Genomic DNA, 18,895 nt, shown 5'->3' on the forward strand with positions numbered 1-18,895 from the left:
GAACCCAACCAGGAGTTCCTTAGGAAGTCATCACAGAGAGATTCTGTATTTGGTGGATTGAGATGAGCTCTGAGGCAGAAGCTGTTCCCTGTGAGGGTGCTGAGGCGCTGGCACAGGGTGCCCAGAGAAGCTGTGGCTGCCCCATCCCTGGCAGTGCTCAAGGCCAGGTTGGACACAGGGGCTTGGAGCAGCTGCTCCAGTGGAAGGGGTCCCTGCCTGTGGCAGGGGTTGGAGCTGGAGGAGCTTTAAGGTCCCTTCCAACCCAAACCAGTTTGTGGTCCTGTGAGTGCACTGGAGGGGACAAGGTGACAATGCTCACCAGATGAAAGGTTGTTTTAATAAGGAGCAAAGCAGTGTGAACCACCAAAGTCTGTTAAATAATGTTCAAGGCCATCAAATATCCCTGCCTAGCAGTGTCTGCAAGGCACGGATGGGACTGGTACCACAGCTGGCTGCAGAGGAACCAAACACCAGCTTCTGCCACGGTGGGCTCAGTAGCACTGCTAAGCCAGGACCAGGCTCCCAGCAATGCCACCTCCCTGTGCCCAAACCCCAATGCTACACCCAACAGTGTCCCAGAAGGCAACCCAAGCTCCATGAGAGAACTCCCACTGTGTGGATTACTGCAGATTCCAGCTCATCCCAAATCCCACAGACACCAGCCAAGGAGCATTCCCAGGAGGGTGTGGGAGACCCACACTCCACCCCTGCCTCCTCCATCGTACTTCATCCTTCCCACTCCTTACACTTCCCTTCCCACCATGGGCACAGCTCCCTCAGCCCTCCCAGGAGTCAGAACCACCTCATTTTGAGCAGGTATCAAACCACTGCTGCTCGGGTTTGAGCTCTTCAAACCCCCAGGTTTGTTCCAGCAGCCTCAGGGGGGATCACAAGGAAGGAAAGAACAAAAGCTGAACCTGTTTGTGGAGCTGCCTGAGTTTTACAGCCTTCAAAGGAGGCAATGACCTGCTCCAGCTGCTGGCAGCCAGCGAGGGGACAGTGGGGACCAGTGAGAGGAGCATTGCAGCAGGTTGGAGATGTCACTGAGGGTGTTTACCTGCACCCGGGAGGAGGAGGTCTGGGAAGGAGAGGACCATGTGTGTGGTTCTGGTCTTCTGAATTTGCTGTTGCCTTGGAAACACACCATAAAAAGCAGCACTAACTCTGCTAATCACAGCTCTTACATCCTTGAGCCCAGGCGGAGCGTGGAGAACTGAGACACTCCTCGGAGCTGGATCCACAGCTTGTGCCAAGGCATGGGATGGAGACAGGGAAAACAACAGCAGCAACCCCCAAGTGCAGGGTTATGGGGTAAGGGGACCCCCAATTGTCCCTAAAACACCAGATCTGAGGGAACCTGGCCCTGAGCACTGCCAGGGATGGGGCAGACACAGCTCCTCTGGGCACCCTGTGCCTCAGCACCCGCACAGGGAAGAGCTTGCCCAGGGAAGCCAGGCTGGATGGGGCTTGGAGTGGAAGGTGTCCTTGCAATTCAGTCTGTGCTTCAATGGAAGCAACATTCAAAGGACAAAAGTGCTCGTTTGTGTGATCACAGAACTGGTTTTGACAGAGGGGAAAAACCACAATGATTTCCCTGCTGCAAAACAGCCTCATGGAATGAGAAACTCAGCAGCACGATTAATGAGAGTGCAAATCACAGAGACATGGAAACAAACCATGGGAAATGAAAACCAACAGATGGTGTGGAGAGAACTGCTTGTTTGGAGAGGGAGAAGCAGCCCAGGGTGGAAGCTGCAGCATGGGGGAGATGCTCCCCAGTGCAGAGGGAAGGGGACACAGCAGCCCCTGGCCGCTGGCTTGGCCAGGTCCCTTCATCCCATCAGAGGACACAAGAGCTGGGGCAGGATGAATGAACATGAGCTGGCCAATGGGCTGCTAACCCCAGAGCATCCAATGGGACCTCACCACCAAGTACTGGTGTTCCATGGGGTCCAGAAAGCAGGGATCATCCCAGCACACCCCACGGTCACTACCAATGCTCAGGAAGCCTCAAACTCTATGTATCAGATACCGTGTGATGCATTCAGCCCACTGCTGTGATTCGTTTCAGACAAGCCCACCAAGATCACAGAACCACCTCATTGCTTCAGCAACACCAGTTCAGCCCCTTGCAAAGACATCAAACCTCCAATTGACTCTGCTCTGCAGGCAAGGAAGCAGATGCACGAAGCTTTACATGGAACACAAGCAGAAAGAGCTCGCTGCCAGTTTGCCCATGCCCAAAGCTCACTGCCTGCTCAGCCCTCTGGTTGCAGCTCCTCTCCCATGCATTGTGCACATCACCCTCAAATTATAACCAGATTGAGCGGCTTCTTCAGGTAGGGAAAGATACAGAAAGAGACAGGTTAATGTTTCTATGTCAACCACTTAGGGATACGCTGCGCTGAAGGCTCTGCAAATGGATGACTAAGGCACCAGGTCACTGCCAATGGGAATGGGAGAGCAGATCTTACCTGCTGAAGGTTCAGGCATCAGCTTGAAAAATAAGGAGCCCAGTGTGATTCCCAGTTCTCAGCATCCCTGCGAGCAGAGGAGCACATCCTGGGCAGCCCTCAACTGAAGGATCTACCATGGGCCACCCCCTGCAGAGCGCAAGGCAAAACCCCCATAGCTTGGCATGGGACAGAGGGTGGGAAGAAGCCATGCATGTCCCATAGGAAACCTCTCCATGTCAGACAGGGGTATTCCCAGGTTTCCAGTTGTCAGCCCCTCCTGCAGCGGCCCCGTGCACCCTGGTTAGCTGGAGGGCCCACATGGTGACAGCACCAGGCTGAGGTGCTCATTCAGCATCTTTGTGCAGAGCTGCAGCACAAAGGAAGAAGAATATGAGCAACCTCAGCCACTGACAAGGAAACGAGTCTATTTAGCCCAGACAAAGGGATTCTGCCTCTCTTGGGCTTCCTTGGCTTTACCATCCAAGACACTTGATCCTGATAAGGCATTACCCAGAGATCACACTAAGCCTATGCTAACTTGAGGATCAGCTCAGTCAGCAGTGCTCATTGCAAAGATGTGTTTCCTCTTTTTGTTTTCTGAGGAAGAGAAAGAAAAAGCTTCAAAACCTCCAGCTGAAAAGCAATAACCATGTGGAGCATCACTACAGAGACTCCTGTTAATACTCAATAGCTGGGGATAGGTTATGCTGCCTGCTGATCTTGGTGGCAAGGGCAAAAAGCATGATATCCATACGTGCCCTTACTTACTACATCTGAAACACAGACCTGATCTAAAGCAGTGAAAGCAAATTAAGCAAGCTGTGACTGTAAACCCCATTGAGGGCAGCATAAGCAGCCAGGCAGGGATCCTGCATCTCCATCAGCAGCCAGGAAACCCCAGGGTGTGGGTTGTGGGGCTCCTCAAGGTCCTGCCATTGCCAGCTCTATTTCTGAGCATGAAATGGGCTTCCCAGCCACCACAAGCCACTGGGGATGCTCAGGAGCCATGTTCACAACAGCAACTGAAAATAAAAGCCCTTGAAACTCCCCAGAGAGCCCAAGCAGTAAATTGGAAGCATCACTCACAGCGCCCTGATAAATTAGAGGCAAGCAAATTAACCCCAGTTATGAAGTTACTGTTACACAGCACAACAAGCAAGAACATAGGCAGCGGATAGAGAACAATAGTATTGAATCCCAGACTGGTTTGGGTTGGAAGGGAGCTTAAAGCTCCTCCAGTTCCAACCCCTGCCACAGGCAGGGACCCCTTCCACTGGAGCAGCTGCTCCAAGCCTGTGTACAACCTGGCCTTCAGAACCCACTGAACAAACCCCCTTTTCTCCCCACATCATTTGTCAGCAGTAGGCAGGATTTCAGGGATGAAGCAATGATGCTGCAGCATCCCAGAGCTTGTGCTTTGTCTGGGATCACCACTGTAACAGTTTCCCAGGCAGTAATGCCCTCCAAGTCTCACCTCATGTACTAATGTGGCACCAGGATGCCACAGGCAGAGCTGACCCTGCTCCTTCAGAGCAGCATCAGGCACAGATCTGTTCATTATCCTTCAGTTTATCCCATGCTTCCAGCTCTCCACAAGGATGCAGCAGCACAGCCCACCCATGGGGGTCTGTGCCTACAAAATACCGCTGCAGGAAACTGCTCTGGGGATGCAGGAGGAGAATCCACAGGGATAATGAGCAGGGGAAAAGCAGGTTTGTAAATAGCTTCTACCTAGAGCAGAAATCCCACAGCTCTGCCTGCCAGGACATGGGACCTGTGGGGCAGACGAGGGGAGCAGGGCTCAGCAGAGGTTTGTGCCTGCAGGGCTTTGAGGGAAATAGGAAGAATTACACATTGAACAGCAGTGGGGAAAGGAGAGAGTCCTGTCTCACTTGCAACTGCTGGGAATTCCCTTTGTATGAGCTAACGCATCCCTGACACAACACACAGGTGCCAGCATGGCCATGGACCAGAGCCATGCTCATGGGGTTCATGGCAACAGCATCCCCTGATTAACCAAACACTCATCAGCAGCTACCCAAGTCCTTCTCCTCTGTAATCCCACAAGCTGGATGTACCTCAGTGTTGAACACCCCCTGACCATGTTCAGCAGCAAGGCTGGGACCCCGTGTCCCTCACCAGCACATCAAGCCTGGCAGCAGCAGCCACAGAGCCAGCAGTGACATGGTCTCCTCCAGCAAGGAGCTCTGAAGCCAATTCTCCTGGGTCAGCACATGAACACGCTTCCTTTAGGAAGGTACTATGGATGCCAACGTGTCATCAATTATTCATCCTGCTCTTTGAAGAGCTGTTAAGCTCCTAGTGGGAAATTAATCTTGTTATAATGAGGTTTGTATTTCTAGGAGAGCTGAAGCATGTCCCTGTCACCACTGTTCACACTCCGTGTTCCCCCAGGACTGAATTCCAGGTCCCTCCAGGTACCATCACTTTGCCATTACTGCACCAGGAAGTGCACAGGTTATCAGCCTGCAGCAATTCCCATGTTTCTGGAGGTTAAAGTCATTGTTAGAAAGGCTTTCTTTTTTTTGCTGTTTTAACTAAAATAAGCCTTAAAGCAGCAGAAACACAAACCCCACAGTGGCTCCAGAGGCTGCCCTGCTTGGCCACCATCCACACACACACCAGTACATCCCACCCGCTCTGGTTCTGGGAAGCAGCTTTTCCCCCCAGAGGCCCCCAGGCAGCCCTGGCACAAGACCAGAGGTCCTGGCATGGCAGTGGGAGTGCTTTACTCTTGACCTACCATTCTCCACATCATGTTTCTCTTCCACATCCATAACCACAGTTCTTCCAAGCAAAAAGCTCTTCCAGATCCTGGCACAACTTCCCCATAGGAAGCTGCCTGCCCAGGTTTCCACCTCCCTGTGCAGTGCAGGAGCATTAGGACACCATTTACCTCCTGCTTCAGCCCAGGAAGCTCCTCTGAATGCCAGCAGCATCATCCTCACTTCCCAAGACTTATAGCAAAAAGCATTAGTGCAAGAGCATGGTGATGCCAACCCCCTCCCCAAAACCCCCATCCCTGGCTCCCCAGTTCCCTCAAAGCAGTAAGAACGAAGGTGCCTTTTACAGACCTATCAGCACATGTAAGGTTTTCCATTCCAGCCTCTCACCATGTGTATGAGCTGTCCAGAGATCCCATAGCCAAGAGGAGCTGTGATGAGGCCACGCTGGCCAAGCAGGATTGCCACTTGTCTGATGCAGAAGCAGCAAAGGAGGCCAGAGCACTCCTAACCATTACCCTAACCCCAAACCCTTGCACCAGAACACAAAGAGAGAATCTAAATTATTAATTTCCATTGTACAGCAGCATGTCTTATTATTTGTGGTATGAATTATTCACTCATTCCCTCCCCTCCCCTGGGTTCCCCATGAACAAGAGCTCTTGTTTGAGGAGCATATGTTGGGATGGGGAAGTGGCCTGGTCCTTTCTCCCTGTGGATCCACAGCACTCACATCCTGATCCTGCCAACAGACAGTGACAGGACAGAGAGAACAAAACCCAAGGCACCAGCTGGATTGATCTGCTCAGACAGAGCAGTCCTGGGCAGTCATTATTCTCACCACTACTTGCAGCCACAGGCAGATGCAGGCAGTGAACAGGCAGAGCTGTGAAGCCCCATTGATCCCAACCTTCCGAAATGCTGCTGTGGAATAAGGAATGGGAAGAATGAACCCGTTTTGGTGCTTTCCTACACTGTAACATCCTAGAAGGAGCAAACAAAGGTGTGAGCATGGCTGGACACATCGCCCAGAGCTGCCTGCTCCAGCACAGCCGGTCCTGAGGGATGCCCTGTGGTGCCTAACTTGGGTAATCCTGTATTTATGGGAGAAATAAAGGTGTGTTGTGCAAATCCAATCAAGGTTTGTGCGGATGGCAGCAGCAGGGAAGCACAGCAGAGCCAGGCAGCTAGAAAACAGTGAGAAATTGCCTTTTTGGGTAGGGAATCACAGTGAAGCCACCCCGGACCTGCTACAGCATCACACATCAGCTCAGTTCCTCTCTCCTGCTCCAGGCAGAGCTCTATAAACCCATCGGGAACCTACCCATTAGAGGCATTAATTACTAAAGCACTGACTCAGCAGTGTCTGAGGCCCTTGACATGCACACGTGAAGCTGACAGAGGTGGAACATCTCTAAAGCCTCCAACGTGCTCACACATCTCACCTGCACCGCTGTGATTCCCAGATAGGAAATGGTGCAGCTCAGCCTGAGTTACCCAGGGATTCACAGATGGGTCCCATCCAGGTTGTGCAAGAGGTGATGACAAACAGAGATGATGACAGGGTCCATGCAGCCATCCCCTGGAAAAGCAAACAGCTGAAATGCCCAGCTCACCCATGCTTAACAGCTCACCCATGCTGAACAGCAGGATGGACACAAAGCAATGCAAACCATACTGCTGTGTGCGACGCCATGCACTTAAAATGCCATTAAAAGGGGATTTTAAGCCCCCAAATGCCTTACCCTGGGGGGGTCCAAGGGATTTCATAGGAGCTTTGTCTGAAAACAGCCTCCAGAATTGGGTGCTTGCACTGGTGCAACCAGAGAGCTGAAGGGGTTTGCTTGGGATTGAAATGAGGGCATTGAAGAGCCCATGCTGCTCAGAGCAAACCTTTTAGGATACATCACAAGTGATTCTGGGCAACTCACGGCAACAGATACAGGAAGAAACCAGCCCAAGAGAAGCCTCGTTCAAGGATCTGTGTCCATTACAGTGGAGTTTGGGTAGCACAAGGCAATTCCCCTAACGCCACCTCCTGGTTTAACCTGCAGGAGCCAGACCATTTCCATCCCGTCCTGCTCCACTTCCCTCCAAAGCACAACAACGTGGATTGAATCATTTCAATCCATCAGGCTGCTGCAGCCAGGCAGGAGCTGATGGGGCAGCACAGGATCACTGCTTACACCAGTGGTACCTGGGCTTAAAGAGTAACCACCCAGCATCCCAAGCTGCTCCATCACAGGAACACTTCTCTGGAAGAAGATAACTCCCAAATCAACAAAGCAGAAGGACCCTAAAAGCAGGGACTGACCCATGCTGGAAACAGGCTCTTCCCGACCCCACACAACCCGAACCCATCACATGTATTAATGTTCCATTTCCAGTACAAGATGATTTCTCAGGCCACTGCTCGCAACAGACCTGGTGGGGATAAGGAGGACGAGCAGGCTCCACATGCATATTTCAGCAGACTTTCATTCCAGCTGGTGAAAATACTGCCTTTAATTGGCTTTTGTCACCTCTGCGGCTGTTACCGCTTATAAAACACCCGATCCCCAACTCGAAACGATGCCTCAGAGATAAATGAACATTATCAGCTCCCTGCTGCCTTCGCAGGTGTCTGGGCACATATTAGTTTTTGATATACGAGCTGCTGTCAGTGGGGTACCACAGACCCCGCAGCTCCCATCCCCCTGCCCATGTCCCCCCCACCTCCTTTAACAGTGCTGCTGTGATGGGCTACAGAGGGAAACTTCCCACTGTGCCCACATAATACATGGAATTACGCTTACATCAGGCTGTTGTTCACACACAGGACACCTCCAAGATCTGTCTGCCCAGGAGGAGCAAAGGGAAGATCCACAGGAGCCAAGGTGGCCATGGAGTCATAAGCAGCCAAGAGCCAGGGCACTTCCCATTGATGTACACCTCAACTCTGTGTATTGCCGTTTTGCAGACCAGGTAATGATCCTGCTTTCCAGCCCCTGGATGCACAGAGGACAGGGAAAGGGCTATGCACAGCTTGCACATGCACCAGGAGAGCCTGCATGTGCCATGGGAGGATTCCTCTTTAGTTTCTACATTCACCGGATGAGGTTTTCACTGGTGGCATCTTCCCCTTGGGTGGCTGAGAGCATCAGTGCTGAGGCTGCTGCCTGCATCCTCCTCCTGCAGTATCACCCGGCTGCCTCCCCACACTTGCCACCCCTCAGCACAGAAGCTTAACAACTTTGAGCAAGTGATTTCAACCCATTGAGGTGTTTAATAGGCAAAAATGTCAAAACACGTGCTGAGAAGGTGACAATTAATGGGAGGTTTAATGAAAGGTTAAAGCCACCTTTCCCCAGGTGCCTGCGGCTGCGCTGCTCCTGATGCCACATGAGTCACCACTGTGTGAACCCCCCCGATGAGCCCCCAGCTCTGCCCGCATGGGCTGCATCTGAGCTGACCTTTCTCCTCCGCCACTCCACAGGCCATCACAGCACGGCCCCATCACAAACAACAGCCACTCCATCCCTGACGCATCCATGCCCAAGGGTCCCTCTGGAAACCAACCCGGAGACGCGCTGGGCAGCAGCCTCACAAAGCCATGGCCCAGGCTGGTTCTGCTCCCCAGAGCACAAAGTGCTGTGAGGAACTCAGACTGCTCAAACACACATCTCTGCATCCTCCCTAGCTGCAAGCACAGGCTGAGCCGGTCCCCCTGCTCCCCTCGACCCTCTGCAGTTCAGCTCCATCAGATCACTGCACGACCTGCTCAGCCTCCCCTCATCCACAGCTTTGTTTTCACCCTCTTGTCTCAAACACAAGGTGCAGAGAAACCATCTTCTCCTTCCTCTTACCCAAAATAACACCTCCCAGAAACCAAAGGTGCCCCCAGGAGCAGCCATCACAAGCAAAGCAGCCCACAGAAGGGATGGTGGAAGGAGAGCTGCTGTAACTTCAGAGGGAGGCATCACACAGATCAATCAGCGCAGCTAAACAGCTCCTGTTCTCACGCTCTGCTGAGCCCCAGTGGGGGCCAAGTGCTTATTAAAGTCAACAGTTGTAAAATAGTCTCAGTTTCAGCAGATCAATAAAAAAGCTCATCATTCAAAGTGAATGTTACCAGCTTTTAATGGGGCTCTGAGAATATTCATAGAAATAATCACTTTGCTTTATAATTGAGATGCAGTATCACACTCGCAGCCCCAGCTATCTCTCGGGAGGCTGAGTGCATGGGAGCGCCTGGCCCAGGAGGATTAATTCAATCAGTTTGTGCTAATGACAAAGGAACCAGCCTGGAAATCACCCCTCCCAAGGAGCACCAATCTGGCAGCACAGTGTGCAACTCCTGTGCTGCTCCAGCCATCCACAAACCTCTCTCTGCATCCCCTCCTCAACATCCTCATATCAACATCATCTGAGGACCAGCTCCACCATAGAAGATACCAGCTTAGGTTTGGGTCTGATGGACAAGCTCTGTCTGAACTCTGCTTAAGGTTTAAAGAGCTGCAGCCTGCAGCATCCCATCTCGCACCCACTGGTGGATCACATCAAACCTGGACCTGGGTTGGGAGATGTCAAACCACCCCACGGTTCAGGTACAGACCTCACTGTGAAGCTCCCTTCTCACTGATGGGAAGATATCCTTCCACCAACTGACAACCAAGCAGCACACTGCACACCTACATCATGCACCCACAGCCCTCAATGCATGGAGCTGGTTTTGACAGGCCAGCCAAGGAGTGATGGATGGGGTTAAATCACCATCCACCACTGGGGCTGTCCACAGCAGGGTACATGGCCAAGCAGTGACAATGCTGGGATCCCCATGAGCTTCCTCCTCCTGGCTGGAACCCCATCAATGGTGTGCAGTGATGGAGCTCAGGGACGCAGCTCCTACTTCCAGCATTAGGTGCCTGCACACAACCACCCATCAGCCAACAACAGAACCAGACCTCACCCTCTGCTCCTCTCCCCCCGACAGTCATAAGGCTGGAGACACAAACGGACATTAAAGCTGGGTAAAGCTGTAAGTAGCCATAAGGAAAAGCAGCATCCAGGCAGCTCCATCCCCAGGCAGGCAGAGCCCCCTCCTGGGGCCAACCCCAGGGTGCAGAGGGCAGCAGGCAGGTCTCACGCTATCCAGGCTAAGGGCACTCAACTGAACCATCCTCCTTCCCAGGCGAGGCTGCAAACAAGCGTGCTCCAAATCAATGTGACATTTACCATCCTTTGGTGCAGGCTTCCCTTCCATCCAGGCTTCCTTGGGATAGAACAAAGCAGCAGCAACAGCACTGGCTGTCAGACTGCTCCTTCCTTAGGGATGGAGATGTGTGCAGAGCTGCTGCAGGGATGCGGAGGACGTACTGAAGTCAAGCACCAACATGAGGAACTGCTGCTGTAAGTAAAGGACTTGGTCATGCCTCGATGATGGGGACACAAGCAGGGTGCCAGCACTGTAAACCCTGCACCCTCTCCTCTGAACTGGGCTACATCTTCCCCTACAGCATTGGCCAGAATGTGACCTACAAGTTCTGGGGCTACATCTCTTCTAAGAAGAAGGAGGGTTCCCAAAACACTGTACCAGCCTAAGCACAGCGCCAAGACCAAACCTCAGTGCAGCCAACTGCCTCTTGCTGCCATCTCCAAGCATGGTGCCAAAGGGGATGAATTTAGATGCCATCACCTAAGGATGCAGGGACTTTCCCCCCAGTCCAGCACAGCTTCCCAGAACACTCATTCATCCTTCCCATAGATGTCAGCACCTGTAAGTTTCTCCACATACATGTTCCATCCTGCCCACAGCAATATCCCACATCCATCCCTGCTCTCCAGCACCTTTGCCACCAAGGCTGGATTTGTTCTGTATTTAGCTCACACACACTGTTCTGCTCCTTGCTGTGTTCTTTCTTACTCAAAGAAAACAGACTCCAGCTTGTTTCTGGCAAAGGGAACTGAAGATAAAGCCTCAGCTGCAGCCATGTGAGGTCTGGGGGTGAGCAGGGGATGTCAGTGCTCTGTGCATGCTGCAGCACCACTGACACATCCCATTCACTCCCTCCCAGACACCTCCACTGAAGGGTGACACTTGAGGGACAAACATGGGGTGATAGAACTGAACACAGAGAAGCAAGGCTTGTTCCTGCAGGAAGGAAAGGGCTGGAGCAAAGGGGATGGCTCCAGCTCTGTGTACAGCTCCTGGGGAGGTTTACAGCATGTGCCAGGGTCTGGGACTGCCCTGCTCTGCCCATATTGCAAAGAAACAGGAGAACCCAGGTTTCCTTGGCAACATCAGGGTGGCCAGAAGCATCACCTTGTGCCTGTGACAACTGGGATCAGCTCTGTTGCCTCCCCAGGAGCAGGAGCAGAAGGGGGTACCTCAGTGGGGATGCTCCTCGGGGTGACCAGGGATGGAGCACTGTGCTCCTCAGGGAAGCACAGACCCCACAGCACCCCTGTGAGCACCACGATGCCAATACGAGCCCCAAGGCACAAAGAGTGTTGCAGAACGTGGCCTTGGTCCTGTTCTCCATCTCCCCTAGAGCAGCACAAGCACTCGGGGCTTCCGCAGCATCTCCCCACCAGAGCAACCCCCAGTCTCACCCAGCCTAGAGACCACCATGGCTGGGCTCAGAGCAAGGCAGAGCCCACCAGCAGCTCCCCATGGAGCCAGCAGCAGCCCCAGCAGCTCCATCCCACCGGGCTCTCCTCCTCCCTCCTCACCAAGCACAAAGAGAAAGGCGGTTCTACTCACACCTCGCTAATTGTTATTTGTGATACACCAGGAACATTTTAATTAATCTGAAGTCTTCAGCATAACAACCACCCAAGGTACAAAGATAAACCAGAATCAACAGGGCTTGATTAAATGCATAATTAATGTTTCGCTAAACCCAGCATATATGAATATTAATTACCAGCAATAGTCTGTGGTTTGGCATCTCCTGTCATCATCAATTTATTCCTTACATTGCCATTCCCGGCTCTGGAAACAAATGAACCAACCTCTGGCTTGCCAGCAGAGCCCACTAAATACAACTGAATGCAAGAGGCTTGTCTTTACATTGCGCTGTGTCACCCACACATTAACTGCTTTCCAGCACGTCTGCCCAAAGACAGATGCACTGCCAAGGCTGAAGCATGTTCATCCCAAAATGGGACTTAATGTAACACAAACTGTTGTCTGCTGGCAATAGAAGATCAATCCCCACCAGTGAGAAAGGAGAACAGGGATGGACCTGGTCCTGGTAAAGGCTTTAGAGTCATAGAATCCCAGCAGGTTCAAGCCATTCCCCTTGGCCTGTCCCTACAGGCCCTTGTCCCAAGTTTTAACCACCAGACAAGGGGACTTCAGGCAGAGTTTGGGCTCAGATGTGACACAACACAGGTTTCAGAGGAGCAGAACCACCTCCTGCCCATCACAGCCCCTGGGCAGACCCAGGGTCCAGCAAGGTGAACGCAGACAGGAGCAGCCACCCATGGGCTGCATCCCCCTTGCTGCAGCACCCAGAGCATCACACAGGGCACGGAGCATCCCTGTGCCTCCCCCAGCACAGGCACTGCCGCCCCACGCACTCCCTGAGGTATCATTACTCTGCGGGAGCCTGCACTAATTACAGTGTCAGCCTCCTGCTGCAGGGCTGCTAATTGAGGTAGAGCATTACAGTGTTTCCAAACCCGGAGCTGCAGGCAGGGGATGCAGCAGATCCCAGCAGCGCTGCTGGGGAAGCAGGAGGACTTCAGGGAAAGGCTCACTGGGAGCTGGACCAGCATCTGCTTCATGCAAGACAGACCAGAGCCCCTTAATGAGCAGGGCAGGCTGTGAGCTCCTGCTTTAATCACAGCCTGAATTATTTATTAGGGTGAAATCAGTGCTGGCATCCTGTGACCTGCAGGCAGGGCTCTGGGGAACGCAATGGCAGATGCAGGCTCAAGTCCCAACCTCTCTGATGTGAGAACATCTGGATGACTTGGGGCAAAGCCCCACTGAAAGGAAGATGTTGGCACAGGGTTTTGCCATCCATGAGTGGCCCCACAGGGCACAAACAGCAACTGTCACCCACAGCATCCCTAAGGGCTGCGGGAGGGGCACACACCATGTAGAAAAGAGCAGGAGGAGGAATGTGGGACAGGGTTTGGCAGGGTCAGACACCCCCATGGTGACCCAGAGACCCCACTGAGCTGAGCCAAGCCCCAGGACAGGGGCTGAGCAGAAATCTTCTTCAGGCCACAGTCATGCTTCTCTCTGGTTATTAAGCTTTAATATTGCGACCTTTAAGATGCAAGAGAATTCCTGAGCTCTGTAAGTGTCCAAAGGAGGCTTTGTGCTCTTGGACAAGCAACGAAAGGTTAGAGCAGCATCTCCACAGCAGCCAAGGCACTGTTCCCATTAACCTATTGCTGCAGGTGACACTTGGATCACTCCTTTACAGAGCCTTCTGTTTGCCTGCTGAATGACAGGAACCCTCAGACAAGAGCCCAAGGCACCGAGGTGCACACAGCCCCTGGCTCCTCACCCGACTCCCTGACACTGCATTTGAAGGATGAAACCCAATTACTGCTCACTTGGTGCAAAACCTTCCCCTTTTAGGTGCACCCACAACAGGCTGGCAACAGCAAGAGAGGCTGCAGATGTTCAAGCTCCCTCCCAATCCCTCTATGAGGGGCTTGGCTGCCAAGACCTTCCATGGCTGGGCTGTACCAAGAGAGCAAGACCTGACGTGAGAGATCTCATCACAAGGCACCCATGGGGGGAGTGCCATCTGCGAGCAGCAAGAAACAGAAGGGAGAGAAGGGGGCAGCATCCGTGTGTGATCCTCCTGGGATGGCCTCGGGAAGGGGCTGCCCATGAGCAGGGATGGACGGACAGGACCTACCTGGGATGTTGTGGATGGTGATAGCGAGGATCATGAGCATAATCCGCCTCCAGCTGCTGCTGCTGGCCATGGGGGCCCCATCCCTGGCCATGGGGAACGCTGGGGGGGTGTCCGGCAGGGTGGCCCCTGCACCCTTCCTCCTCTGGTAGGGCTCCCCATTCTCACCTTTGTCTGCAGGGACAGAAAGACAGAGAGGTCAGAGGAGAGGGGGACAGAGCAGGGCACTTCCCACCTCCCCTCCCAGAGGGAAAGAGCAGGGAGAAGGACTAACACTGACCAGAGCAGGGCTGACAGTGTTTGTGTTGTCCCCTTCGCTCCAGGGTAGAGGTTTCCCCCCTGGCAAACTGCAGAGCCCATGGGCTACAGAGTCACCGAGGCAAAGCGCAAGCTCATCTTCTGCCTCCTCTTCCTGCTCTGGGGACCCACATGGCTCCCCAGCATCACCCACCCCTGCAAAGCCCCAGTGTGGTGGGGACAAGCACTGGGGATGGTGGCTGATGAGGATGATGAGCAGCAGGGACCCATGGGAAGTCCCCCACCCCAGCCCCAGACTTTGCAGGTCTGCAGTTCCATTGCCATCACCGGTACAGGAAAGCCCCATAACGCTTCATTTTGGTCTCACCCCAGTCACAAAGCGAGTGCATTGAGCTGTATTTAGTGACTGCTCTGCCACCAAAAGATTTGCCACTGCCATTTGCTAAGACATCACCAGATAATCCCAGGCTCTCCCAGACCCCTGCTCCCAGCAGGACCGGTACCATCAGCTTTACTTCAATCAGTTATCTAAAACCATGCCACTAAAACCTCAGGCTTTGCTTAGGGCTAATTGGTCAGGGCTGTGAACAAGCACCAGGCAGCACCATAATAAAGCCCACGCACACCGAGCACAGATTCCTCCACCCTGCACAGCTGTGGCTCAGTATTAAAGATGTGACAATTACACAGCATAATTCTCTCCCCTTGGACTTACAGGATTCTCTCTGCTGTCCTTTGACTCTCCCTGGTTTTGCTCATAGACACAGTGTAAGGAGCCATCCGAAGCTGTTTTGATGGAATTCCAATTGCTTCCCCTGCTATTTGGAGGCAGGATGGTACCTGGCCATCACATCACACACCACACAGCATGTGTTTCAGCACCAATTAAGAACCTTGGGATAAGAGGGCTCATGCAAACTGACACAGGAGGTCACCTTGGGAAAGCAAGGCTGCATCTGGCCATCTGCAACACAAACACGGACACCTACAGGCATCCCAAAACAGTCCTCAGCAATGCAGAACACACACACAGCAATTTAATGGGTTTATAAGAGCAATTTTTGGTAGCAAAAAAACAGCTCAAAGACTAAAACCCCACTTGAGAACAGTGGGAGCAGGCACCTCCTGCCACTTCCATGCACAGGAGCATCCCTGGACGGAGTCACCAGGGCTGCAAACCGTACATGCTTTCCCCCACAAGGCCAGCACACAGCAAGCTGCTGCACTGCTAAACAGTGTCATTAGACATATGGAGTCAGCCACTTTGCCCCAAATCCCAGCCCAGTCAATAACACACAGTCACATTTGATGGCAGAGCTCCCTTCCAGCCCATGGGGCCAAAGACAAATATGGTTTTAAGGAACAGCAAGGCCAATTAGATCCAGGGAAGCAGCTTGTCCAATTCACTGCAGGAACGCTGGCGTGGCTTGGCTGGCAAAGGGGCAGCCAAGGCTAAAGCCACTTCCAGATGACATCCCCTCCTTCTGCCAGACCACTGCATTACTCTAACTGCTTGGCACACATCCCCCTGGTCCCACAGACAGAGTTATCCTCAGCTGATGCTGACCCACAGGGCTGCACCTGGTGCTGCCGCAGCCCCATCACCGCAGGGTGATGTGATGCAGAAAGGTGCAGGAATCCCCCTCTGCCATTGAGGCTTCCCAGTGAGGAGGGAAAATACCATTTGGAGAAGAGCACTTCCATCCAAGTGACAAAACACCAGCGCTTTCCCTTTATAGAGAGCAACATGTGTTCAGTAAAAGCAGGAGTGACTGCAGTGTAAGTGTAAACTCCGGGAATGGTTCTTGCAAGGCACAAATGCAGGACGGGTGCTGGGAGCAGAGGTTTGGTGGTGCTGGGCAAGCTCTGCAGTTCGCAGACTTCGGGGGAATGCAGAATGTGGGATCAGGGATTTGGTCCTTCTTCAATCAGGCCAAAAGAAGCTGGTGCTGACAGTGCAGCAGCACCTGCACCATGCCCCCATCGCTCACAGCACCAGCTGAGAACAGTGGCACTGACACCAGGCAGGGTGCTCCATCACTGTTTAATTCTCACCAGCGTCACAGTGAAGAATCTCTTCCTCATATCTAATCTAAATTCACTCTGCCAATTTAAAGCCATTCCCCCCTTGTCCTCCTTTCACTACGTGCCCCTGTAAAAAGGAAACCCTCATGTCTCGGTTGTATCCCCATGGTTTAGGCAGAATGAGCCAAAGAACCCAACCCCTCCCAAGCTGCTTTCGCTTGGCACTGCCAAAGTGATCAGCCAAATGGCAGCAGCGCTTCCAAAACCTGACTTTCTGGCTCTGAACAGAACAACTCTGCCTCGACATCTGCTCTGCTCGCAGAGACGTTCGTTTGTCCCACTCCTGTGATGCTCCCATCTCCCTTCAGCTGTTTCTCACACCCCATTCCCAGGGATCACAGGGATTGCGGCAGGGAGGGGATGGCTGTGGTGACACGATGCTCACGGTCCCATCGGGGCACACACGGAGCCTTCAGGAAGGGGAGAGCTGCTCCAGCTCAACCCAGCCATCCAAACCACTCACAATGCATCAAAGCAAAGCCTGCCCAGCTCCATGCTCCAGGTTTCGATCTCAGCTCCCCAGCTCCTGTCCATAGGTGAATTCTGGCTGAGGAAAAGCCTGCTCTGCTGAATGTGCAGCCACCAGCATGGGAGAAAGCCCCAGCAAGGAGCTCCAAGCACCACAGAGGGGTACGGCTGCACTCTGCGGCCACCCATGCCTGCAGATTACCTGAGAGCATCAGACAGGAACATCCACACTCTCCTCATGCTCATAAGCATCCTCTGTGAAGGAGCACAGCAATGGATGCAATGGCCAATGCTCATCTCATGCCTGTAACAGGGGAAGCTTCAGCTTTCCCAATTCTGATGTAATTTACCCATCATCATATTACCAGAAACGATCCATCTCATGGCTCCCATGAACAAAAGGCAATGCTTGGACCAGTTCTGTTGCTTAACACAAGCCTGCCACCCACAAAGGTATCACCCAGCCCCAACACACTCCTACCACTTGTATTAGATCCCTTTGTTGTTAATTATCACTATATTTTACCTACAAGTAGTCTGCTTCCTACTCCTGACAAAACTGTTGATGCACATTAGACACTTTATAAGCAGATCTGAAGCATCTTCAAGGACAGCGGTGACAAAAGGATGGGGGAATGAAACAGCACTCTGCAAATGTGGGATATAAGGAGGATAGATGGGGCTTTTAGCAGGGAAGTGCTGCGGGTGGTGTGCCTGGACAACCTCAACACCAAATTGCCTCTCCTACAGATGATCAGTGCATTAGCAGAGGATAAAGGCAGCAAGAGCAGCAACCCCAGCATCATTTTCCCAGTAGTGTCACATCCAACAGCGAGACTACAAAGCACACACGGGTCAAGCCATGGGGTTTACTGCCCATTGGTTCTGGAAACGATTTAAAACCCAGGAAAAGATAAGGGATAATTACAGTGGATGGGTGATCCCAGCACAGCATCGGACACAGCACGGGAGGGATGCGTGCGGCTGTCACACAAAGCACAGCACCCGCAGTGCTCCCAGCCTGAAACGCTGCATCTCACCCAGGCTAAGGGGGACAAAACAATAATTACAGCAAAACACAGATTTGGCTGGAAGTCAGGAAAGCCTCAATAGCAAATTGGAGTAGTGATAAGAGGAGAACAAGGGAGGGGGCTTTGGAAGAATAGCTGACACAATCAGACGAGGGTGCTGGCGAGAACGCTGCCAAGACAATTGTGTGGCAAATAATTATCTGCAGCACATACATTATTTTACGTCTTGTTCGCAGAAAGTGCTCCATACATTTACTCCATTTATCATCATTGGATTTCTTAGCAAAGCTGCAGGGCAAAGATTCTGCCAAAAGTTTAATTACATGTGTGCAGCCTGCTGCATTTTTCATATCCTCTGCAGCCAGCACTGGAAGAAGATAAATGGCTTCGAGTATGGCTTAAACTGCTGGTGAAATATAAAAACCAACTGGCTCCTTATCAGCATGTGAAATGGCTTTTTATTCCTGATTATTTCTTAATGAAAACTGTTTGCATTAGCCGTGAGCTCAGCTTTGCTGCGCTCGCGAGCGGTGCACAAACACGAACACGCTATTTACCCTGGGCGCAAAGAAACCCTCATTACTGCACTGCTTCAGCTCCCAGATCCAAACCAAAGCCTATGGAGCTCTCTAGCTTTTCACAGCTGCTTTAGAGCCCTTCTCCTTCTCTCCAATTAGGCCTGACTTTAGCCCTGCTTCTCCTCCTACAGCTCCCAAATGCTTTAGATTAAATGTGCTCAACCAGGCTGCTGGTAAGGGCTGGGGCTCTTCAAATCCCTGTTGGGAAAGTGTGTGAGGAGCTCGTGCAACCCCATTTAGGTGGCCTAAGAACCACTTGAGGCTCGATTTGGCTCCAAACCTCCCCCTCCAGCCCAGTCCCATGGCACTGGGGAGCTCCAGCATGCTGTAGGAGCTGGTACCCTGTGGCAAACACACTTTCTCCCAGGCAGCATCCCAGCATCTCTTTCTTTCCCCATTCCAGAGCAAACACAC

General features: G+C 52.5%; 1 protein-coding gene across 3 annotated transcripts in view; it reads right to left on the bottom strand.

Moving 5' to 3' along the window:
* SLC39A11 (solute carrier family 39 member 11) overlaps positions 1-18,895 on the bottom strand; it is an 86,412-nt gene that overhangs the window by 16,874 nt on the left and 50,643 nt on the right. For all 3 annotated transcript variants that reach the window (XM_034067520.1, XM_034067521.1, XM_034067519.1), the window contains exon 6: positions 14,065-14,235. In XM_034067520.1, coding sequence (XP_033923411.1) covers positions 14,065-14,235 — 171 coding nt within the window. The remainder of the gene's footprint in view (positions 1-14,064; positions 14,236-18,895) is intronic.

Source organism: Melopsittacus undulatus, chromosome 11 (assembly GCF_012275295.1).
Source record: "Melopsittacus undulatus isolate bMelUnd1 chromosome 11, bMelUnd1.mat.Z, whole genome shotgun sequence".
Classification (NCBI taxonomy): Eukaryota; Metazoa; Chordata; class Aves; order Psittaciformes; family Psittaculidae; genus Melopsittacus; species Melopsittacus undulatus.